The sequence below is a fragment of the Glandiceps talaboti genome, chromosome 10, assembly GCF_964340395.1.
Source record: "Glandiceps talaboti chromosome 10, keGlaTala1.1, whole genome shotgun sequence".
Taxonomy (NCBI): Eukaryota; Metazoa; Hemichordata; class Enteropneusta; family Spengelidae; genus Glandiceps; species Glandiceps talaboti.
Window position 1 is genome coordinate 7,503,758 of NC_135558.1, and position 26,299 is coordinate 7,530,056.

General features: G+C 35.8%; 1 protein-coding gene across 1 annotated transcript in view; it reads left to right on the forward strand.

The window, feature by feature from the left end:
• Nucleotides 1-19,637, forward strand: part of LOC144441338 (laminin subunit alpha-1-like) — a 41,637-nt gene extending 22,000 nt beyond the window's left edge. The window contains exons 17-34 of the mRNA XM_078130893.1: nt 146-377; nt 866-1,112; nt 1,884-2,012; nt 2,646-2,774; nt 3,168-3,384; nt 4,130-4,308; nt 5,232-5,388; nt 6,092-6,288; nt 6,770-6,863; nt 7,586-7,708; nt 7,948-7,980; nt 8,356-8,612; nt 9,240-9,872; nt 10,710-10,990; nt 11,400-11,541; nt 11,882-12,058; nt 12,580-12,742; nt 18,776-19,637. Coding sequence (XP_077987019.1) covers nt 146-377; nt 866-1,112; nt 1,884-2,012; nt 2,646-2,774; nt 3,168-3,384; nt 4,130-4,308; nt 5,232-5,388; nt 6,092-6,288; nt 6,770-6,863; nt 7,586-7,708; nt 7,948-7,980; nt 8,356-8,612; nt 9,240-9,872; nt 10,710-10,990; nt 11,400-11,541; nt 11,882-12,058; nt 12,580-12,742; nt 18,776-18,915 — 3,530 coding nt within the window. The 3' untranslated portion in view covers nt 18,916-19,637. The remainder of the gene's footprint in view (nt 1-145; nt 378-865; nt 1,113-1,883; nt 2,013-2,645; nt 2,775-3,167; nt 3,385-4,129; nt 4,309-5,231; nt 5,389-6,091; nt 6,289-6,769; nt 6,864-7,585; nt 7,709-7,947; nt 7,981-8,355; nt 8,613-9,239; nt 9,873-10,709; nt 10,991-11,399; nt 11,542-11,881; nt 12,059-12,579; nt 12,743-18,775) is intronic.
• The last annotated feature ends 6,662 nt before the right edge of the window (nt 19,638-26,299 follow it).

Sequence of the window (26,299 nt, forward strand, 5' to 3'; positions counted from 1 at the left end):
CATACCAGACCCCCCCCCCCCCATGAAGTTTCCAAACACCTTGTTTGTACCCATGCCTAGGGTAAGCATAATTATAAATGTGGATTCAATACAAACTATTGTAGCTCTTTTGTCTGATTTTGTGAACCAAAATTTTATGTTATAGATTATTATGGGTTTGGTCCATGGAGTGGTAAAGGCTGCATACCATGCACATGTTCTGGACATGCTACAAACTGTTCTACAGCTCAGAACTTTTACTACTATCAGTTTTTCACTGATTGGTCTTTGCTGGATGAGGTTGCTGTGGCACCCAGATGGACTGGTACAACCAGCTATGACAATGGAACTGTTGTGGAGGTCAAAGATATCGCAGTGGTAGCTCAAGAATCATCAATGTAAGGGGGAAAATTTGTAGACAATTACTAGCAGACCAAACCAGGAGACAAATCCAAAAATATCTGTGCCAATGATATCCTAACCATATTAAGCATTCTTTTCAAATGCTATACCTTTTTGTAACATCAATTTGAAACAAAAGTGAAAGTAGCTGCCAGCCACTAGCAGGGCAAATTCAAAAATATCATTCTCCAAATAATTAAAAATGCACAGTGTAGAACAATAACAGTCCATGATAGTAGAACAAAACGCTACAGTAGTACTGGGTATTAGTAATTTTGAGGGGGGTGTTGGTTTGCGACAAACAAAATATGAGACTATAAAAAAATACAGCAAATAGAGGTATAATTGTAATGTTTAAAATGATGAAATTCCTAAGTTTAGCTTGCTAGCTCTTGTATATTGCAGTTTGCATTTTTATTCTTTCGGAGAATATTGAAAATGATGTTTGTGTAGCCTTTATCTTTTAATTTCTTGGACATTACAGGTTTGTGTTGAAATTGACAGATCCAGTAAACAACACAGATGGACTCTTCTTTGTTTCATCATTTCCATATAATGGTGATAAACGTACAGCATATGGCCAGGTGTTCTCCTTCACAATTAGCCAATCACAGCTTAGTAACCAGACAACAGATGATGTTGGTGATGTTTTCATATTTGGTCTCTATGCTGATGAGCCATTGGTTGCCAGTCTACCTGCCAATCCTAGAACAAATGAAACAACATACTCTGTGAGTATATAAAAATATTTTAATTTGGTATGATTGTGTAATCGTGTAATTTTCTCAGATATAAAGATTGGTCCAAGAAAAGGCCTAGAAAGTATATAACAACCAATAATTCAGTGCACTTTTACACAACTTCAGAAAACTTCCAATCAGGGTTGTGGGTTTAGATTTCTACAAATTTTAATAATTATATAAAAATACCTAATTTGCATATTTGTATGTTTCATTAATATGTAAATTATTGAAAGAAATTATATTCTTGGATACTCGTTTCCCTAACATAAAACCCGTGCTTACAGTGTAATAATTATGTAAATTACCTAATTTACATATATGTTTCATTAATATGTGCCAATTATTAAGTTTTTGTAACATACACTTGTTACTTGAGAATTTATATTCTTGGACACTTGTTGCTCTCAAATGAATCTTGATCCTAAAGTGTAATTATGTAAATTACCTAATTTACATAATAAGATTCATTAATATGAAAATTTAAAAAAACAATTATTACTTGAAAATTATAGTTGTGGATACTTGTTCCCTGCAAATAAAAACCTGGGTCCAAGGAAATGTCTTGAACTGGAAAAGACAAAGAATGATTCTATGTATAGTTTGAGAAAATTTTCAATGAGGATTGGTGATGTGGATTCATCAATATGTACATGACAAATTTCATACAAACTGTATGTGAATGGGACATTAATTCCAGATTTCACTTTCATGTTAATTTTCTTTGGTAAAACTAAATATTTATTGCATTCTTTGTTTCAGTATACATTAAGTGAAGTTGAAGACGAGTGGCACCTTGGGAGTAAAACTGGTCCAAGTCCAACGTTTGATGACTTCTATCGTATCCTTGCTGGTATAAAGAATATTTACATCAGAGCTAAATACACCACGGTAAATACTTTGAAACTGTCAAAGTGTGATTTTTGCCTTAGGGTCATTGGATGGTCATTAGTGCACCATGATCAAGTTGTTGGTGGCCAAGTGATTAACTTTACACCACTTACCTGTATAGCCTGGGTTCGCTCCAACCTGCCCAGGCTTGGTTTTATTAAAAAGATTAACCAGTTCTGTATGAAAGAGGGTGATGCTCAGTTTTAACCTTACTGAACAACCCAGGTTTTCCTGAAAACTCCAGTTTCCTTCTGCTTCAACAACATAGGACAGTAGGGTGCTGCTCCTTGGCGACCATTCAACAAATTTTCGAACTTTATTTAGATGACTGAAGATAAAGATTATTATGATGAAGACAGAGAACTTCTGAGCCGAAGGCACAAACACGAGTAATATTTGGATTGTAGTATTTTTTATCAATTTCATATCATTTGATGTGTACTGTATGAATGAAAGATAATGATATTATGAATATTGAAATCTGGGTAACTTAATTGCCAAAATATGAGATTTTCTTTCAAAATTCAAAATTTTCCGACATTGTACTAATTCCTTTCAATTTTTGAAGTTACAGGGGAATTTTTAAGTAAGAAATTGTTTATATTTGTGTTTGTTGTTGTTTTATTTGTACAGAATCCAGAAGAGAGTAGTAACCTGTATGCTGTCAGACTAGACTATTCTACTAGTAACACTAGTGTTAGTTCTACACCAATGACACCTATCTACAATGTGGAGAACTGTGTGTGTCCACCTGAATATGTAGTAAGTATAATAGCATTATTTATGACTGATACAAAGGAGACAGGAAGAACAGCGCCCTCACAGTCAATTGTACAAAGGACAATTAGATGTTCTGTTATACTATCATGGATTTCTCTGTTTTAAAAGAGAAACAATTTTATGATGACAAATAATCTAGTCGCGGTTACGCATACCCTTAAGGGATGGCTATCCTTGTCATTATGTAGCAAATTAGGTATATTGTATTATGTTCTGAAACTAAAATAATTATGCATCATTTGCATCTCAGCTTGCTCTGTTAGAACGGCAAATTGGTTGAGGGTATATCTTACCAACCTGATTGATATATTGAAGGGTACAAAAGATAGGAAAAGCAAAGTCAAGAAATGTTTTTTCTTTGTTATCTCTTTGTAGGGTACATTTTGTGAGAGTTGTGCAGTGACTTACACCAGAGCTGATCCCAGTGCAGGACCATTCTCCGAGTGTATTCCATGTGACTGCAATGGACACAGCGATCTTGGATGTAATCCAGATACAGGAGCTTGTCTGGAATGTGTTCATAACACTGCTGGTGCTCAGTGTGATGTGTGTATGCCGGGATTTTACGGAGATGCAACACGTGGAACGTCAAGTTAGTGAAACACATACAGTACATTTTCATTACCAACAATAAACTTTTTTTTTAATATCAAAAAAACTTACCCGTACAATTCAAGCAAAATTCTAGAAATTGCCCACAAAATACTTTGAAATTGGAATCCTGTATTAATGTTCACTGCAGAATGATCTGTTTTCCTTATTAAACATGACAATGTAAAAATCATGATTTCATCAACCATTGATCCAACCTACCAACCAAATGAATAGATTGTAGATTCTAAACATTGGTTTGTCCAATTGTGTTGAATCCCATTCTGATCAGAATCTGATCAAGGAGAGTTTTGACTTGACTTGCTTTAAATCATTTCCACATTTCCTGTCTATAATGTGTGTGTCCTTTATTTACAAATTTATATTCTCCTTTCTTTATCTGTCAAGTGACCGCTATCCACTTTTTCCTTAATTACATTTTTAATAAGAGTGGGTTACTCCACACAAGCATTCACATTGCAACCTCTATTTTAGTATAAGCGCATAGGATTAAAGCATTCACATTGCTGCCTCTATCCTACCAGGTCCCCATATTATACAGCTGGGTTGACTGAGGCACAATCATGGTTCAAATCATGCCCAAGGACTTTAGCCACTCAGAAACAAATGGCAGGGAGGAGCTCGAACCTGCAGCCTACCGATTCCAAGCTGGCCACACTAACAATTTGCCCATCATGACTCCACATTCCTATAGTGAAACATTCATTTCTTTATATCGTACATAGGTGACTGTCAGCCATGCATGTGTCCTGGACCAGCTGGTCAGAATTCCTTCTCAGATACATGTAGTGTGGATGTGACTGCTGCCGATGGATTCCGATGTGATAGTTGTACAGAGGGACATGGTGGGGATCATTGTGAAGTCTGTGTGGATGGTTACTATGGTACCCCAGAAAACTATGCTGTAAGTTCTTTGTTTTATCTCACTTTACCTATCAATATGTGCCCTCGAATAAGAGACAAACTTTTGTTGTGGGAAGAAAATTGGATTTTGATGTGAGGCACCACTTTTTAAGGATAGGGGTATATTCAAAGGTAGCAAGATTAACAAGTAATGTTTTATTACAGATGACAGTTGTTTGTAATTTTAATTTTAAGCAATTATCAGTAAATTACAACAGTTTATTTGATATCTGAAAGGTATAATTGTTAAAATTATGGCAAACATTTAACACAAAATGGCTGCAGTCGACTTGATTATATGGTCTGTAATCCTCTTGACTACTTTGATTTATTGGTCTATCTGATTAAAATCTGATGTAGTGTACACATCCCCATTTCTTTTTGGCTGTTACATTTACTGTTGGTTGTTCTTTTGTGAGTGCTCGTTACATACATCTGACACAATACCATAGATTTTCCTGAGCCACACAAGTGCACTGAGTGAATTCACACAACCAATGAAAACATGTAATGTGTCGAAATATACAGGTACAGTACTTCAGAGCGCTCTGTTTGAAAAGAGAGTAAGCATAGAGTGCAGACATGATGTTATCATTATTGTTTGGTGGTTCCCTTGCTTTCAATTTCGAATGTTGAGTGTTATATTGTAAGACAGATTCTGGTTGGCAACTCATAAGTATGTGATTGGGTTCAGGAAAACCTATGGTGTTGTGTCAGATGTATGTAAGATGCGCTCACAAAAGAACAAACAACAGTAAATGTAACAACCAAAAGGAAATTGCGATGTGTACACTACAGATTGAGTGATCATACATAAAATAAATTATGCATGAATTTTATTTGCACATAAGTACAACTTTCATTATTTGACTAGTGTCATGCCATTTTTTACTTACTAATGTTAATATGTCTATTTACCTACAGAATGATGGTGGAAAGTGTCAACCATGTTTCTGTAACCTAAGTCCCCATCAATGTGATAGTGTTAGTGGACAGTGTGATGTATGCTGGAACAACACAGAGGGCTTACACTGTGAAGTTTGTGAATTTGGATACTGGGGGAATATAGATGATTGTCAAAGTAAGTCAAACTTCAGGTCTTGATTTTGCCAGTCTAACTTTTAGATCACAATCAGTGATTCAGAGTTTTATCTTAATTACCTTGGTTGACATGTTTGTGTTCGGTGATTAGAATTTTGTGAGGGAGGTTTATTTTGTTCTCAAAAATGAAGTGTCAATCATCCTTTAAACTCATGTCTTTCACTATTCCCTTTAGTTTAACTTTAAGGACTCTAGGTGACAGCCTATCTACTGACCCATTGTAAGTCATACAGGTGTGGTGTCAGCGCCATCTTTGAAGTAGGGAGACATTACTTTGCTGTCTGCTTTGTATTTTCTTGATGTCCTTGAGAGACATTAACCATAATTTACTTCTGTCAGCATGCTCTACATATCACCTAAAAATTAACAATACAGTGTCTAAACCGATGTGATGTGGCCAAGTTAATACATCAAGAAATTTATACCAGCTGGCTTTTAATAGTAGCAAAATTACCCAACTACAAACTCAGATGGCATGACTTCTGACCCCACTCCAGTGTTTTTGCTAAGATTGGGGAACCCTGGTAATAAAAAGGGAGATAGGGGTAAAATGGTAGTGTTTCCCCCATAGAGTCTATGGTAATTTTGGGAACTCAGGTAAAATGACATGGGAACCCCAGTAGATTTCATCTACTTTAATACTGCTCAACAAAAACACTGCCACTCCATCTGTTTTCTTTCAGCCTGTGATTGTGATACAGTTGGTGGCTATGGCAACTGTAGTCAGGACACCGGTATTTGCATATGTAAGCCTAATGTAGTCGGTAACCGTTGTACGGGGTGTGCCTCAGAAAGTTGGGGATTTGATGATGGTGATGGCTGTACAGAATGTGATTGTCACATAATTGGTACTGTGTATGGTCAGTGGCAATGTAATGAGGTAAAAAAAAACTGTCTTTCTATCATTGAAATGTAAAAATTGTTGATTTTAGAATGATAAAAACCTCCTAAGTTGTACTTTAAACATGAATGTAAAACTTATACGCTATGAAAACAGCAGATAACAGAAAAAACTGACATGACTTCAAGGAAATAGTTTTAGAGAATGAAAAATCCGTATGTGAATCAGTTATTCTCGCATTAGTACTATCATATCAGTGGAGCTGCAAGTATCAATGTTTTGTTCAGACCAACTTTTTATAAATCTCTGCTAAATGCTGTTTTTGTGACCCAAATGTTAATCCAAGTTTGCCATGGGCAAGTACATATGAGTACAAGATATATTCAAAACCAAAAAAAATTAAAAAACTCCAATTGCCTCATTTCTCCATTTAAAGTGATTTCCATTACTAATTGTTTTCCTTTGACTTCATGAACTAAGCCTTACTCAGAATTGAAATCATTCTGGGTTGTTTTTTCAGACACATGGTCAATGTGAGTGTAATGTACGGGCTACAGGACTGAAATGTGATCAGTGTGATGATGGTTTTTATGATATCAGTGCTGGTTGTGTTGGTAAGTAGTAAACACAGGCTAGGCATGTAATGTAACTGTTAAAGCAGTTAATATTGTGTGGTTTTTAAAACCTGTGACTTTTAAAACCAAACTTTAATCTGAGATGACATTAGAAAAAGTATTTACTATAGATGTCACTTTACTTTTATCTGGATATAAAGACATGCAATCTGGATATCAACACATGCATGTATTCAAAACCTGCTTCTTTTCAGTTCCAGTCCTTGCATCATTTACATATTTTTAATTTATACTTGTACATTATGCCAGAGCTCATAATTGGCTGAGTTTCCAGCAGTGACATAGACTTATAGACTATCAAAGTTATGATATGGTAGTATGTTTAATAGACCAATGAAAACAAGTTACTGTAGCAAATTGAAGTCGAAAAAGTAATTTTAATACCATCTACATCTGATCACCAAGCATGGAAGTTAAATTTAAGCCCTGTATATATGACCAAATATATTTTTTAAAGTAAGGACAAAATAGGACATGAACAAAAATCAGAATGAATGTTCATGGACTCAGGGTTCACAGTATCAAATGAAAATATCTACTCACAGAGTCGGAAACATTTCTTGGAAGCTCAGAGACGTCAGCAAAAATTTTGGATTCACTTCCAAGAAATCTTTTGACTGTGAGTAGAAATTTTAATTTGATCAATGTGAATAATTTTGAATGAATTTCTAACATTTGTGTTGCCTCTTGTACATCGACAGGATGTGACTGTAATGTGAATGGTTCTCTTGGAATCAGCTGTGAGTTGGTAACAGGACAGTGTTACTGTAACAAACCAACTATCGCTGGTAGGACATGTGATCAGTGTGGAAGAGTTGGGGAAGGTATGTTTATATGCTCTGAAATCATCAATTTATGAATTTATATTGTTCTGGTTATATCTGTGGTAACCAACAGTGTCTAAATGATCCATTTGCAGTTAGATCAGTTTCTAAGTACCATTCTAATATTATAACCAAGGACTTTGCTTCCTTGCTTTGGAATCATATCTTTTCATGCAGTTCACAACTCAGAACATATATTTTTTCCTAATGTTGACAACCCTATTTTTCCTCATCAACAGATGACAATACATACGTGGAAGAAGTATTTACAGGTAGGTGTTTTCTATGTCAGAAAATTGAGCTCTGCAAATCTTTGTACAGAGTAACCTTTTTGTAGAACTCAAACTTCATTATTTGAACATTTTGTTTCAACGAACATCTTTTCTTGTCCAAAAAAACTCGTACTTCCATTGAGTACATTCTTCACAGTGATTATATAATCAACATTTCACTATAATTAACAACGCGTAATATTTAACATTTAACATTTATTGATTTTCTATAGCTCCCTTTCTATTGTAAAAAATATTCAATTAATTATTCAAAAAGATTTAAAGCATTGGGAAATGAAATAATTTGTTGCTAGGTCTTAAATTCTCCCTTATTTTGTTGTTAGGTCTGTAATTGAACATTTGATTTGTTGCTAGGTCCGTGGCCTGACTGTAATCCATGTCCGGAGTGTTTCTATAACTGGGCAGACGCCATCCAGGAAGTTGGTGATCAACTCACTGTCCAGTATGAAACTACACTGGCTTTGTTAAAGAATTACAACAATATGTCTGTAGAAACAGTTGATTCAACCATCATGTACATCAAAGGTAATCTTTCCTATGCACAAGAAGTCATTGGTGATGCTATACTGGAATCAGCTAAATTGGCAGAAATAGAGGAAGGATTTCAAAAGGTAAGCATTCACAAGTTATAGGATCATAGTACCACTATTGGCAGCAACCACAAGTACATGACTGAGATACACCATATAGTGAGCAGAAACATCAAAACAAATTAGCACCCTCTAGAGATAGGGAACAAACAAACCAAATAGCGTCCTACAGTGACAGAGTCATGCAAACAAATTTAGCACCATCTAGTCGTCAGAGAAATGCAAACAATTTATTACCCTTTTGTGATAAAAAGTACAGTTTGACTTACATCCTCCAGTCGGAGAAAAAGCAGTAACACTACTTCTTTGGGTTATGTTAGATCTAGTTTATTGAAATACCATTCTGGAAAAATGTCATCTAGATTCATTGCTATTTGACTCATAATGTATGTATTATGAACTTTTTTGCCCACAAGTGTTGTAATGAATAGAGTGAATGTATATTACATTTTCATATTGTTTGATTAACATAACCTCCCTTCCACGGTACCTGTAGGTAATAATTGCCAGGTTTTTAGTCTGTTACTTTGAATTGTGCTGTTAATATTATAGTGTATGGAAAACATGAACAGCAGTTTAATATACCCACCAATTTACTAACACACACATAAACATTTCTCACTCTTTTCCTTTCTTTGAATTTAATAGATCCAGTATGAAGTGGCTAATCTTACTGATATATTGGATTTGATAGAAGCCAAGGAAATCAACGTAACAACAGGATTGTCTGAAGTGTCAGCATTTACTGGCAGTGTTCAAGTGCAAGACGGTGTCTATAAAACGGCTCAGCAAATTCAGATAGACCTAGCATCCCCTCTTGTTAGTCAAGAAAATCTCTACCGTACAGCCAACACATCATGGTTTAACATCCAAAGTATGTACAACATAGTCACTGGCTCAAACACCCGTGTACAGGAATTAACAGCTGAGGTGACAAACTTGCTGTATACACTCGAAGTTGTCGCGGATGATCGTGAAGCTGCCACCTCACTTTACAGCAATCAAATACTGCTTGATGAGTATGCCCAAAACACAGAGCGACTTGCTGAAATTGACACCATGCAGACAGCGTTTCCAGTTGTAGAAGTACAGACTGATGTGAATCTAGCCAACTCTCAAGCTAACAGTGCTAATAGCTCAGCTAATCTTGCAGTCGATTTGGGAGAAATACGGAGAGAGGAAGCCAATACCAAAAGTTATGAAAGCCAGATAGCAAAATTCAACTCCAGTAGTGCTGAAGCGGCATCAATGAGAGCACAAAATGCTACACAAACATACATGGTAGGATATTCTTATATTTCATCCCTCTCGTCTTTGTGTAACATGGCTCTGTATACTACATGATTGTTAGGTGCTTTTTGAGATGAGATCAGTTTTTAGTGGAATGGAGGTGAGGTTAATCCCTGCAGGTACTTTATCGTAAAAGATACGACAGAAACTCAACAGTGCTCTTTACATTTGTATTCATTGGAGTCATGGCTCATATAAAACAATGATTAATGATTGAATACCCGTCAGCAACTAAAATCTCAATAGCTGTAACTTGTTGGTATATTTTGTTAACTTATACTTTTTAGACCATTGACAACTTGACCAAATCAAATCTTTACTGGAAATATTGCAATCCTTCTAATTTTCTGAATTACCTATCAGGTAAATTTCAAGTGTACCGTGTACACTGGCTTGACATCCATGTGTAAACAGTAAGCATAGTCCAAATCATTTGTCAATAAATTTGTGGGATTCAGGGAGAATTTGATCACTTGGTGATCATACATGCTTCTGCAACAGTGTAAGTGCAACAAAACATAATCAAAGTTGGAAATGTGAACATAATATTTTGAAAAATAATTCTAGTTTAGTTAATGATTCTAGTTAAAGCTGTTGGACCTTTATTATTAAAATGAAATTTTTTGAAGTATACAACATCAGTAGTTAAAATCTATAGTCACTTTTAATACTTGGGTTCTTTATAATAACACAATGATATTATAGGTGGGGAACTATGCCAGTTTTACCAAAGTTCCTGCTTTGTCAGGATTCCCCATCATATTGCATTTACACAATCATGGTACATGTACTTCAGATACTGAACTTGTATGTTATAATTGCTTTTAGAATGAAGCAACAGGTGCCAAGGACAAAATGACAGGATACTACAGCGATGTCCTGGATACCTATTCACAACTCACCAATGCTGAAAATCAAAACATACAAATGCAGAGTATATCGACAACTGTAGTAGGAAAGAGTGTCCGTCCAGTCTCTGAAATGGTAGCGATTGCTGAAGTCATTAATAGTACAGATATCTCAGCACAAGCCGTGGCTGACACTCGAGAAGAAGCACAGAACACTCTGGATGAAGCTATAAGAGCACTCAATAATTCCTTGGAAGCTGAGTAAGTTGAACTTTTTTCATTTAACTCTTGTGTTCAGAGATTTGTATTTTTGTAGCTTTCACTTACATTTGAATTATAACAATTAAGGAATAACATCCAAATTTTTGAACAAGTATGACACAAATTGGAACATTGAATTTAATCTGAATATCTGATATTTTGAGGATTTAATTTTGTGCACTTGCTTGCAGCATGTATTGTAAATTCGATAGAGAGTTGAGGAAGTTTAATAGGTTGTACCACTCTAGGTCCATGCTAGGATCGCACTATTTCAATTGTGGGAAAGTGCAATGCAACATATGATTATTATGATATAAATTCTGTTATTGTTTGCATTATGATTATTATTATTATATATTTCTATAGTTCATTATCATCATTACTATTGTAAATAATATTTTCATGATAGGAAATCTGCTCAGTCGGCCTTGAACTTGGTCAAGGACACTCAGAATACAATACTGGAAGCTGAGTCCACAAGACAAGCCACTGAACAAAGCATGATCGGAACCGATGCTAATTCTACTAACATCAATGATATTGCTAACAAGGTATGTTACATTACACCTCTCACTTGTGTATGTTTTGCTCATCAATTAAAGTTGTTTAATACATCGATTGGATGGATTGTATGCATCCCAGGGTGTTGAGTAAGTGTAAAGGGCCAGTGAGCAGTTATAGATGCATACCATGCATTGTAAATGTTTTGAGCTCTGTGGGAAGCGCTATATGAAATTTTTTTAATGATAATTATTATTATTATTGTCATTATAAAGTAGGTTAAAATGAGGGATGACATTTGACTCCATGAGAAAGCTGTGTATACTGGGCAGGATAAATTGAAATATGTATCTTTTACTAAATTTGTTGCAATGTCATGGTTTGTTATAGGTGCAGCTCAAAGGAAATGAACAGAAAGCATTAGGTGATCAAACAGCAAAGAGTATTGATGGGATTCGTACTACCATTACCAACACAGACGAGTGTTTTTCTAGTAAACTAAGCCAAGCTGAAGATGCATTATCAGCTGCACAGCAAGCCACGGCCAACGCAGCCCAAGGCCTTACGGTAATACCCTTGATTGTATAACTGGAGCTTTTGTCTATGAGGGGGTAAAATCTGCCTGAGGGTTCATTTGTCACTGGAAAGTTCTGGAATTTCTAAAGATTCCTCAAAAGTCCTGACATCATTTAGCATGCATTGTATTTAATAGAAACGTTGAAAAATTATCATTGCTTGAAAAGTAAACTTTTTTTGTTGACAATATGAGATATAAAGTACACAACAAAATCTTTGTGGGAGGTGACACCTTCATGTTTACCACACAACAACTCCAGGAAACTGAATCAAAGTAGGTAGCATTTTCTTGAAATTTGTAAATGATTTCAGAAGTTAATGTACTAGAAATGTGTCACTTTAAATGTATGTAGACCCTGGCTTGAGATAGTGGGACAAATTTACCATTTGAATTATGACGAAATATGGAAACAGAGTAACTTTTCCCAGGTATCCCCTCCTTGGTCTGAAATGTGATGAAAACATATACCAAAAACACACTGACATTGCTGTTCTTTCTTTTTCGACAACAGGAATACACAACTAATGCTGAAAATCAGGTGAAAGTCAATGAAGATATAGGGGGTACATATGGCACAATAGTATCACAGCACCAACAGGTGAAGAGCGTTAGTGATTCAGCTCGGAATTTAATGAGTGACATTACTAATGCCAAGTTAATGGAAGATCTCAATGGTAAGTATGCTATCCATTAGTTGCAATGCTATCTGTGGCATCAAATCTCAAGATTCGTCTAGCTCAATGAGGTCCTGAGATGCAGTTTCAAATTCTTTGGTAATCAATCAGTGAATTCTGCCCAATGATAAGTTGATGTTTATTGGGGTCAGTTATATAATGTCCAAATATGGTACATTTGTCGTATCATAATGCTACTTTATTATACATTGTTTACATCATTATATCAGTTAGAGGTTTATACTCAATTGGAAGAACAGTTCTGTTGTCTTTTTAAGTTGATGTCAATTTCTGCAGACTTCACAATTTTCGTGATTTTATAATTATTCAACAAACAAAACAAAACAAGTGTTTGGCGGAAATGATCAAATCTTTATTACTAGCTGCTAGGGAACAACATGTGCAGCCCCCTAAAGAAAAGGCACCTATTAGTACCTGAACAAGCCATGGAATGCTAAACAAAGGTTCACATTACAAAAGCTGGATGCTGAATCACATACAAGGTTGACGTGCCAACTAACTAACAAAATACATTGCTTCATGGGTGGGTGGGTGGGTTTTCAAACTACCGGACCCACTGATACCACCTTCTGTAGTTCTGGAGACTGAGTAACTACTGCATAAATTATGCAAATATGCAGCTACTGGACACATACATTATGCTAATCACTATAGGTGCCCTCATACACGCCACTAGCCTAGGTTCATACATAATTAATCAATATTTTCTAACTTAAATATTGACAAAATTATTCAACAAACAAAACAAAACAAGTGTTTGGCGGAAATGATCAAATCTTTATTACTAGCTGCTAGGGAACAACATGTGCAGCCCCCTAAAGAAAAGGCACCAAACACCGCCAAACACGAGAGGAACAAACCCTTCAGTCTGAAAGGTGAGAAACTTGTGAAATATTAGCTGTTTGCTGAAAACATGATCAAGATTACCATCATTAGTTACTGCCCTTCTATCTATTTATGATGAACAGAGGTCAGTTTTGCACTCATAAGATAAGATACTTGGTAACGTTTTGTAAATGGAACATCCAAGTAGCGTAAATAAGCTTGTGATTTCCAATCCCCTTGTAGTTTGATCAACTCCCCTGGGACATTGGCAGAGAAGGCAAAGGTAGCCCCACCCCTACGGAAGCTGTGACCTGAGTAGGAATGAGCTGGATAGCCACACTTCGAAAGCAGACCCTTCAAATGGGATACAAGGCTATCATGTGTTAGAGTGGTGTACCTCTGACCCTGTGGAATCAAAAAGGCTGGGCTAGAAGCTCCACCTGGAATCTGTTTACACATATTAATGTATGCAAATAGGGGGCACAGGGGGGACCCAGGCACCCTTGCCAATGGTACTGTAAAAACTCGTTCCCGAAACTGAATGGTTTTCGACCAAGACACACCTATGACTAGGCCATGGGCATTGACAGCAATATTACCCCTACACAAATGCTTGTTTGGATTAAACTCTGTTGTTGACTTTGGTACTAAGTTTGACTTCCTGAAGAAGGAAAAGAAGCCAATTACAAACACTGCCCAAAGCGTGGCATCTAATGGTTTAGCGATATCAAGATGGCTGAACAACGCCAACAAAATCTCTGGTGTGATTGGTAATTTTGAACGAGGAGGTGTTAGAACTTCCCTCCTCAAACCCTTAATTGTTAATTTAACGAAGAAATCATCACAAACAGTGGTAGGAAACCCATTTGACTTAAGTAGTAGCCTTATTGCATACACATAATTATGTAATGTACCTTGAGATTTGACTGAACGACTCAAAAACAACAGAAAACGACAAAGGGTTTCAGTGGTACATGGTAATGGTTTCAATCTGAAGTATGAACAGAACAGAAAAAATGATTTCCACTGCGAGTGAAAATTACGACAGGAACCTGCTGAATATGCTGTACCCTGCATCTTCCTTACTTGGTAGTCTAACACTTTGAGTTGCTCTTGCCTGTCATCTGGAAGAGAACAGATTACCACTCATGAATAAAGTGAAACATCTCGTCGTGCACAGTTTTTTCAACCAACTGCCTAGAGTGAATATATTGCAAAGCTTGGTCTTTGTGCGACTGGTGCAGGTGCCAACGACTGAGGTGATCTGGCAAACGATTATCCTTCCCTTCAATGTGAACTGCATGCATCTGAAACTCGCACTGTGCTGCAATGAACCATAACTCCCTTAGACATTTCAACATGAAATTATCCCTACAACGACCACTATTTATGGAAAAGACTGATGATAGGTTATCGCATGCAATCTGCAATCTCATCCCCTTCCATTGTCTTCCCCACAACTTAGCTGAAACTGTCACTGCGAGTAACTCTAAAGCATTAATATGTAGCTCACTCTGGATCACAAAGGGTGGAAATTCTACATGAAAATATTCCGTTCCTGAAACTGCTCCACAACCTGAGAGACATGCATCACTTGCAACAATTGAATCTGGTTCAGACCAGGCAGCAACATTTATCATTGATATACCATTAAACACTCTTAGAAACTTACTCCACCAATTGATGTCAGCCATGAAATCTGGTGTTAGTGGAACTTTTACGGTTGGAGAACTAATACTACGTAATACCTCGAGCAGTCTAGCCAAGAAAACTCTTCCTGGTTTCACACATTTTGCTATAAATGCCAATTTACCGATTAAAGACTGGAGTTCTTTACGTGATGTGTTGCGTTTATCAGACCACGTATTCAGTTCGTATTCAATTTCTTTCAATCTTTCAGGAGTGACTTCTAGTGTCATAGTTAAAGTATTGATTTGAATACCAAGAAATGTCATCACTGGAGATGGTGGAACTGCCTTGCTTTCTGATTCTTGCAAGCCAAGCTCTCTCAGCAGATCTCCAAGTACCTGATATGCTTTATCAGCATTATGTTGGGTTTCAGCCCCCCCGAAATCATCTAAATAATTGACGCATTGATAGCCTTGGTTATTATACATGTACGTTACTGCATCAGTGGTTCGCTGACATGCAAGTGCTGCTGTGCGCAAACCAAAAGGCAATTTTAAGTCAAAGAACAACAGATTTCTCCATGAATAACCTAGCAGGTGATAATTACCCGGATCAACCGGCAACTGCCTGTATGCCCTGCTCAAATCGCGTTTGAATAACAAGCAACCTTTACCCTTCTCAACCACAATATCAACTAGTGAATCAATGGATGGGTAATTTAACTGGAATGGCTTTCCTAGATAGAAATGTTTGGGTATACCATCATTTACTGAGCACCCACTTGGGTAACTCATATCGAACACAATCCTACGGGTAGTACTCCCTTGTTTTTCCACCGTCTGTATTGGTGAAGTTACTAAATTAACCAAGAGGGGGTTATGCTCAAAGGGACCTGCAGTGGCACCCAATTCAACCTCTCTATAGATCCAGTCATCCACATGGTCAGCAAATTTGTATGCTGATGGGTGGTTACCACTTGAACCAGTGGGTAACTCTGTGTGTGAATAACTTATGGGCCATCCATACTGTAAAAACTCACAGACTATTTTGTCATGGTAAGTTTGCAAATTAGCTCGCCACACTGGAATGGTTAATGTAGAAGGTACTGGGATTTTACAGCCCTGAAAATTTGGAACACCTGAATTATACACTGCTGTATGCACCTCAATAATCTGTTGCAAGTTCATAGGTGATGATGGTGACCAATTATCAAACCCATCCCTTATGCCTGTATCATCATCATCATTATTATTATTATTACCTGTAATGTTTACCTTATCTTGTAAACAAACCTGAATAATCTTGGCTGTTGTGTTAGAACTATCATTAGTTCCCAAGTTTGAATCAAAACACTGGGCTTCACTATTATCTAATAAACCTTCAATTGAATCATCACTACCCTTTACATAGGACTGATCACCTGATGTTTCTCCTTCAGTACAACTCTGAAACTTCTCATATGGCGGAGCCACTTTAAAAGATGAAGTGACTTCCAAATCAGGCTTCCCTGAAAACACATTATCAACCTGTGATTCAGCAACTGCATTTACATTGTTTAGATTTGGTTCTATTACTGAAATATTACAAACCATAGAACTTGAAGTATCTGGGTGGTCTAATGAACGAGAGTCACTACTACAAATACTAGTAACACTTCTCTTAGTACTAATGTCTGTAGTACAATCATTTCTACAACTCGAAATATCAGTTGTTGATTGTCTCCTAATGACTTTGCCATTTATTACCTCATTTAGTTGCTTAGAATGATCATCGCGGTACTGTTTATCTTGCCATGGACACTCCTGTTTTGGGTGTTTAGCCACCAAGCCCCTCCACTTCAAACATAACTCGCAAACATGTTGGAAATTGCACGAATCTTCATTGTCGCATCTTCCCTTTTGGTACTTGAAACACGGATTAGTGTTACTCTGTCCCGAACTCTGTTTACGCTTGTTGCCGCCTTGTTTCTGTGGGCTGGACTCATCTCTCTTAACGTCCGACATTCTCGGCAACAGATATTGTTCACGTAAGTCCCCGAAACTGTCACCCCATCTCCTGATACCAGCTTCGATGTCCATTAAATATGCAGCATGCAACTTAAGAATAGCATCCCATGGGAAAATAGTAGCATCTCTCATCAATGCTTGTAGATGTGAATGACGATAATGCTTTTCTGCATTACTTACTTCCGGTGAATTTAATACTGACAAATTGCCATCGACAAATTCGGGTAAAGTGAGATCATCATACTTAGGAGACACACCGGTGAAAACCCTTGCCCTCACGAAAAGATGTGGCCATAGAACTGTGTTTATGGTGCAATCAGCACGAGTGCGAAATCTAACCGACTGCTTCCCCGAAGGAACGGACGTACCTGGTGTATTGTACGGTTCATTCACAGGACTTCCCGCCTTCGTGTGCAGTCCGTCGGTCTGATTTCCAGGCTGGTGACCCCACATACCAATGCTATCGTTTGCACTTCTCAAACTCCACTGCAAATCTTGATCTTGTTGGGCCATACGTCTTAAATCTGGCATGGTAAGGTTTGCCTGTGTAATATGTGGGTTGTTGAAACCATATGCTGCTGGTGTACTTCTGTAAAGGCGTACAAAATCGGATCCGTAGGTCGTAGCATCTCTCTGTTGGTAGTACTGACTGTTCGCCATGTGATTCGGTGAAGCGAGTTCATCTCTTTTCACTTTCAAATCATCCAACTTCCTTTGGAGGTTCTGCATACGCTTACTTTCTTCCAAATCCGCAATCTCCTTCTCCAGAGCCACTGTTTCATTCATCAGCAAGTTCTCCCTTCTTGATGGAGATGTTGAGTCAGTATTTTCCTTCCACTGATCTGAACCGTCTAATGGACTTTCCCGCTCCTTCTCGCGTTTCTTAGCGGCCATCTTTGTGGACGATCTGGTGTACTGCATTTTCGCACCACCTTTTGCCCGTCCTTTACCTCCTTTAACCTTTGGCCTAACGCTCATTGGAGTCTGTCCAGACGAATTTGACGTGTCGAGTGGTGATTCTATAAATTCTAATGGCTTAGTATCTTCCATTTTTCAAACTACCGGACCCACTGATACCACCTTCTGTAGTTCTGGAGACTGAGTAACTACTGCATAAATTATGCAAATATGCAGCTACTGGACACATACATTATGCTAATCACTATAGGTGCCCTCATACACGCCACTAGCCTAGGTTCATACATAATTAATCAATATTTTCTAACTTAAATATTGACAACATTTTTTTCTCGCAAATACATAAAAGAATGTTCAGGTTGGCAGTGAAAACCTTGGTGGGGTCGGGTAACCAGAACCAAACAATTGTATTTTAGGCCTAATCATCATGTAAAACATTTGTGGTAAAAATGGGAAGATGAAGTCAAATAATGTTTATTCCATGTTTGATAAATTGTATAGAGAACTTAGTAGATATCATGTGTTAGTCATTGACTAATCGTCACCTACAAGGACAGTGAAAGAAATACATGTGAATAAGTATGACACGAGATTGTATGATGTGATTGATATGAACATTGTATTTTTTTTCCAGCACTTCTTTCAAAATATACTAGTCAACGAACGGAGATGGAATTGCTTCAAATGCAGTTGAAAATAATGGAAACTGATCTGGATGCTTTATTGAATAGCCTAGAGGGCTCACAGTCCACTGACATACAGTGTAATGATTAGCTGCTTTATTGAGTTGCCTAGAGTTTTCACAGTACTGTGACATACAGTGTAACAACTTCTTGAGTAGCAGTGAGGGTACATGGTCCACTGACCTACAATGTAATGATTAAATGCCTTATTGAGGAGCTTAGAGGGGTTGATACAATGTAATTATTAGATGTTTATTGAGTAGCCTAGAGGGGTCACAGTAGTGTGAAATCAACAAGTAGATACATCATTGGGTAGCCTAGGGAGTTCAAATCCAGTCCATGAATATCTGTCGTGAGTGATGACATTGAGAGAAGAAATGTTAATCATTTCTAGACATAATACTACATGTATTATCTGTATATGAGTAGTTTTCCAGTAATTTTTTTGTAAGTCTGTGGACTTAAATCTGACCACATCTACATATAACCAGTCCAATTTTACCTTCATGTGAATGAAGAAAAGCTTTCTGTTGAAGTGAGCAATTGTATTGTTGGGAATTATTAGAAAAAAATTAGTGTGCATAATTCATTGAAGCAACCAGCAAAATCAATTATTTTTTAAAGTTAAAAGTGTTATCTTATAATTATGTAAAAACCTACATTACTGTAAGACCAAAGTGCATGAATGATATGTAGGTAAGAATGGGCATTCATTCAAAGAGTACAAACTTATGAAATCTGCTTTTTAGGTTTTAGTAAAAGCATTTTGAAAACAAACCTATCTATCTATCTATCTATCTATCCATGCAAATCATCACATTGAATGAATATATTGCTAGTATGAATTTAGCAATTACCAGTTGATCTGGTTATTTTAATATGTATTTTAATTGCTTAATATCCAAGATATGCAATATTGCAGTTGTTGATGGGGTACTTTGTATTTCAGATATCCTTTGATCTTTACATGTTTTTTTTGAAGTAAGTTTTATCTTCTTTTTGGTGCTGCTCAATACAGCTGTTTATTTGATACCACTTGGGAGAAAATTATATATTTCAATGAATTAGCTTATCATCAATATGCAAGCTTAGCATATATCAGGATTGTTTAAGGCAAAAGGGGAAACAAATTATTAGATGGTTTCAGCATAAGAAAGATTATTAGGATGGCTTAAGCATAAGAAAACAGATTATTAGGATGGCTTAAGCATAAGAAAGCAGATTATTAGGATGGCTTAAGCATAAGAAAGCAGATTATTAGGATGGCTTAAGCATAAGAAAGCAGATTATTAGGATGGCTTAAGAATAAGAAAGCAAATTAATTATTAGGATGGCTTGAGCATCAGAAAGCAGATTATTAGGATGGCTTAAGCATAAGAAAGCAGATTATTAGGATGGCTTAAGCATAAGAAAGCGGATTATTAGGATGGCTTAAGCATAAGAAAGCAGATTATTAGGATGGCTTAAGCATAAGAAAGCAAATTAATTATTAGGATGGCTTGAGCATAAGAAAGCAGATTATTAGGATGGCTTAAGCATAAGAAAGCAAATTAATTATTAGGATGGCTTGAGCATAAGAAAGCAGATTATTAGGATGGCTTAAGCTTGTGTACACGGATGTTATAAAAACCTATGCTGCACTGCTATTTTTGACATCCATGTTTAATACATTGATGTTTTCACACTGGTTACACACCTGTCAAATTTAGGTATGTTACACCTAATGTGTTGTCCAGAGCTGTTACAGGGATATTAGTGTACTCATAGCTGGTACAGCCCCTGTGGCTCCACTGAGCTGGTACAGCTATGTGGACAACCCTGTCTTAAGTACATGAATGTTACTGGGGTGTGCAAGGTTCCGTGTACTAAAATTACTTAAATGGGAACATTTCTACCTCTATTCTAATATTCTATTTGCAGATAAATGATATGTATTTATACATGTGTGGTTACATATAAAGTGTGAAATGTCAAATTTTTCAACCGTTTCTGTTAAAATATGAAGCAGTTGTAGTTATTCAAGTATTCAAGTTATATTGGTAGATTTTGTTTCATTCAGTAATAGTATATCCTGAAGTATACTGAGGTGCTGAAATCAATAACATATCATAACTGTTCTATAACTAACTCAGTCATTCATATCGTTAAACTCTTCTCCCTGAACAAAGTAGTAAAGATGCAAGGCCCTCTTGAAATATCTGAACTCCATGTTGTCCTATTACACCCCCTCCCCACAGCATTTCAAAGCCTTCCACATAATGTTGAAGTACTACCAAAACAGTCATCCAACTTTGTAGAGAGACAGTAATTTTTAGCTTCTTAATGTTAAACTCTCAATTTTTGAGAAGGGACTATGCCTTCACAAGCTTTAGACCAGAGACTGTAAATATAAAGTATCCATTGGTCTTTATGCTCTCGTGTGAGAATTTTTCCAAAGAACACTGGTTAACATTTCTTTATTGTTAAAATATATATTATCAAGTTTTCCTTAGTTATCTTATTGTGGTTGATCGTAGCCATATTATAAATATCTTGGTGTATAAATCATGCATGCGGTAGTTAGGTGATATTGTTTACAAATACCTCTTTCACTTCATCATATAATCATGTATATAATCCAATTGTCCTCAAAAGTACTTTTATACATAAAACATACTTTTTAAATCTATATTTTAAAAGGGGTACTTTTATATTTCCTGCTTTTGCGGGTGAAGGAATTTTGCTGCTATAAATTTTCTGAAGTGGACTAGACATTTTCAATCAATCATGTATAAATATTTCTGATTTTATAAGATTTTTTCTGTGGGTTAAAATTTAACTTTAATATGTGTGATGATGTGTAGCATTTATTGACAGAACTTGGTTTTCTGTTGATTTTAAATATCCAGTGTAAATTTAGTTATTATTCCAATTCTCGGTACCTGAAATAGAATATTACCACCTAGGCGCATCATAAAAACAACAACATTTGATTTCTTGGTTGATACTATAACTTCCGCTCCACGCACTTCACAGGCATTAACCTTGTTCTATTTTGACCCTCTAGCATGAGGTAAATGCTATTGCAGGTACCTAGAATTATTGTACACTTCCAGAAATATCTTCCTTGATATGATTGTTGTAACACCAGCATGCCTTCTAGTAGTGGGGTATGCCATATATTGTTTTCTTGGTTATGAAAGAACTTACTTTTCTTGTTAACTATTTCTAAAACATTCCAGTTGTATAATTTTCATTTGCAATGTCATGATGGTCAAATAAATCGTTAGCATGGCCAGGTTGGAATTTGCTGGTTTGAGTCTCATCACAGCCATCCGTTTCTGAATGATCCAGTAATTTAGTAAGATTTTATTTAATCATTGTGTCCAAATTGTTTAAATGAAGATCTGTAAGATAGAGGTTGCTATGTGAAGGATTTAATACTATGCATTTTAAATATAAAGGCTGCAATTGGATTGTTCTCTAGAGGGAGTTAGGGAAGTATACTGGACTGTTGTGCACTTTGTCCATGCTAGGGGTTACAATTATTAATTGCTTTGAGAGCAATGTAGGAAAGTGTTACGTACATTTTACAATATTGTTATACATTATTATAATTTTATGCTGCTGCATTCTTTGTGACCTTTGACCTGGACTAAGGCAGAAGTTCTTGTATCCTTGCGCATGTGTGTTTTAAAATGACGTTTTCTACCTATTGCAGCTGTTGTAATAGAAATATACTGTGCAATATGTACTATACAGCTATTTTACAGTGTTGTGTGTTTTTAATTCAAATTCTAACTTCTTTACTTTCATGGATTATTTATTTGCACTATGCATAATTATGCATGTTGTAGTTCTTTGGTACACATATTATGTAAAACACCATTTTTTTTTGACATTGAATAAAAATATAAGAGAGACTAGACTGTTTGTCATGTAATTTTGTCTCCAGTACATTTATTGGTAACTGAACTATTAAAATCTGAGGTATCCAGGATGGGGAATGTTTATTAAAGGTCAACATTTACTTAATACATTGTGCCAGAGGTAGCAGAAAGTGTCAATAGTTCTTCTGCAAGATTTTTATGATCATGCACACACGCACACACATATACATATATGTGCATGCAAGTTTATACACATGCATGCTTGCACATGATGTAGCCGTGATATACAGATGGCGCCCTCATTGTTTCTTTATTTTATGCTTCTGTTTTTTTTATTGCTGTTCATATATGCACTCCACTGAAAGTTTAATAATTGTCTTTGTTTACTTTTTTTACACATCAAACTCTCACAAAAGTACTGTGACTGACGAGTATCTTATCTTATGGATGTATGTATGTATGTATGTATGTATGTATGTATGTATGTATGTATGTGTATGTATGTATGTATGTATGTGTGTATGTATGTATGTATGTATGTATGTATGTGTGTATGTATGTATGTATGTATGTGTGTATGTATGTACGTACGTACGTACGTATGTATGTATGTATGTATATGTGTGTGTATGTATGTATGTATGTATGTATGTATGTATGTATGTATGTATGTATGTATGTATGTATGTATGTATGTGTAAGCTTTACTTATTCTACTTGGGAATTTTCAATAGGACTATTACAAGAATGAATGTTCAAAACACTTGCACAATATCATGTGTATGTCTGTGATGTGCAAGCAAGAAGTAAAGAGGGTACTAGTTAGCCCATCACTGACTGTTCGGTGTAATAATAACCCTGTAGATACCAGGAAGGGAGTGTTATTATGTAACACTTGAAAAATGTCAGTTTCTTTGTATTGCCAATAGCATCACATACCCATGGCCAAAGTAAATCATATTTTAGAGGTTTTTAATGCAAGAGGTACATATATACACACATACATACACACATCACACACACACACACACACATACATACATACATACATACACACACACACATATATACACATACATACACACACATACATATACATGCATACATACATACATACATACATACATAAATACATACATACATACATACACACATACATACAAACACACACATACATACATACATACATACATACATACACACACACACACACATACATACATACATACATACATACATACATACATACATACATACATACATACATACAAAAGTACCTACACAGTAATTTCAGGTTCACCAGTAGTACATATCACGAATTTAGTGAATAAATATAGAGATGTTCTAGCGTTGTCCCCCCTATGAAAATATTCACTCAAAATCACTCATTCATGAATCAGCAAGGCAAAATGCTGATCCATCATAAATAAAGACCTGCACACAAAATGATGAAGTTTTCTCCAAATTTTACTGTGAAATATTTCAAGACAAAATAAATGAGGCATACTCTATGTCATTTCCTTCACACTTGCAAATAAAGCATTGTCTCTACAGGTACACGAAATAACTAGGAATAATGTAAGATATGCTCTGAATAATAATGTAATACACTGCAGACTACTTGCAATAAAGAGAATTCTTATAACAATGAAAGTAATATTTTAAACAGCTTGGCATTGTAAAAAGTGGATATTAGTGGTCGATATATACATTAAGTTTTTTGAGAAAAAACCCAACACTTTGGAAAGACATTTCTGTTGTACATTTCATTCATTCATTCATTCATTTGTAATTTCTACTCTCCCAATACATTTTTAAAAACATATTGATATATATTTACACTGAAATTTAATACTCTCCAAATGGTGTTTTGTCCATCCTGTACAAATAGAAGAATGGGCATAATGGGGTGATTTCATAACTAATTTTGCAATACACTGCATGTAATAGTGAATAACAAGACTAAAATAGAATGAATTTGTGCTCAAAAAAGGAAACGTGTACTGTTCAGATACTGTACTGTATAAAATAATACCCCCCCCCCCCCAACATATCCAAACCACATGTACATAGTTCGTCTACAGGGTGAATCTATGAATGTTTTTATACACTCATTCTCTCTTTCAGAGACTGAGCATAGTAGAGTCACAGATTCAGCCAGTAGACTAGACTAAAGGATTCATCATGGTTTATATACTTCTGTCACTCATTCACTTGTAACAAGCAATTGAGGGAATGCTCACAATGACAAAATCTTCAAGTCGGCCAGCAGGCAGACAGGCTACACAGTACTGTATCTATATTAATATAGATACATTTTCCATTATTGATACATCATGTATGTGGATTCTGCCCCTTGTACTGTTTTTCTTTCGTAGTTGTAAAACATGTCTATATAACCACTAAGATTTATTTATCTTTTTTTTCAATATAATTTAGTCCACATGATTTCAGATATGTATACCTAGCAATGGTACATGAAAACTAAATAAACCCTCGAAAAATTGACATCTCAACAAAGAAATACACGATAAAAACTATCTTAAAATCTATGGTGATTTGCATGCTTATCATCCCCATAACAACATATTGCTGTTTCCATGGCAACACAAGGTCGTATTCTCCATGGCAACGCATCATCATTAATTATTTCGCCTCCTGTCAGCACCACTAGGTATCGTTCATTTTGGAGGCAATCAGGCAATCAAATTCATATTGAAATTAAAACACATACAATAATCATAATACTTTTTACATATTTCATCAAATTTATGCGTTTTTTAATGCCTTTGAAGGAAATTGTTAAATTTTTTGACAAAAATCTACAGGGACTCGTTCTCCTATATTTATCAGCATTTTATGATTTAAAACCAATTCAACAAGTCACCCTACAGCAAATAATTTGATAACTTTTCTTTTCAACATATTATCCAATGGAAAATAAAAGTGACTTTCTGGAATATGGTACACCTCCATAATTATCAGTATTTTTAATTTACTACATCATTCATCTATTCAAGTAAAAAAGGAAGCTAAAACAAATGAAATGTCTGGTGCAATTTCTGCTGTTGTGTCGGTAAGGTACGCTGTGATGGGGCACCCTCACACATCAGTGAGGGGCGGAGAGACACAACGTATCTTACAGTCTACCCTACATTCTAACAATCAGTGACAGCCAAGCATTTATGAGTGGACCTTGTTACAAACAGGGAAAGAAAACAATTGAATTGGATTAATAACACTTTGCACAGCATGTACAGAAACAAATATTACATTCCATCAACTGATAAGAAAACTTTTAGCTAAGACTCACAGACGAATTTCAAGTTCCCTTGATATTTCATGTACAGGTAAATATTGAGACCATGAAACTGTTCATATCAGGCTATACTTGTCTCTGTACTTCTAACATGCTGTACCAAGTGTTATAAATCGAATTGATGTGTTTACTTTTCCTGTTTGTAACTACAAGTGTAGCTTGTAAATGCTTGCCTGTCACTGGTTGTACAGTGTATGTGTACTTCCACTCCATAAGTCATCTATAAAACATAGGAAACGTAACCAATATAGTGGATTCATTAGTGATATCATTTGTCCATTTACACA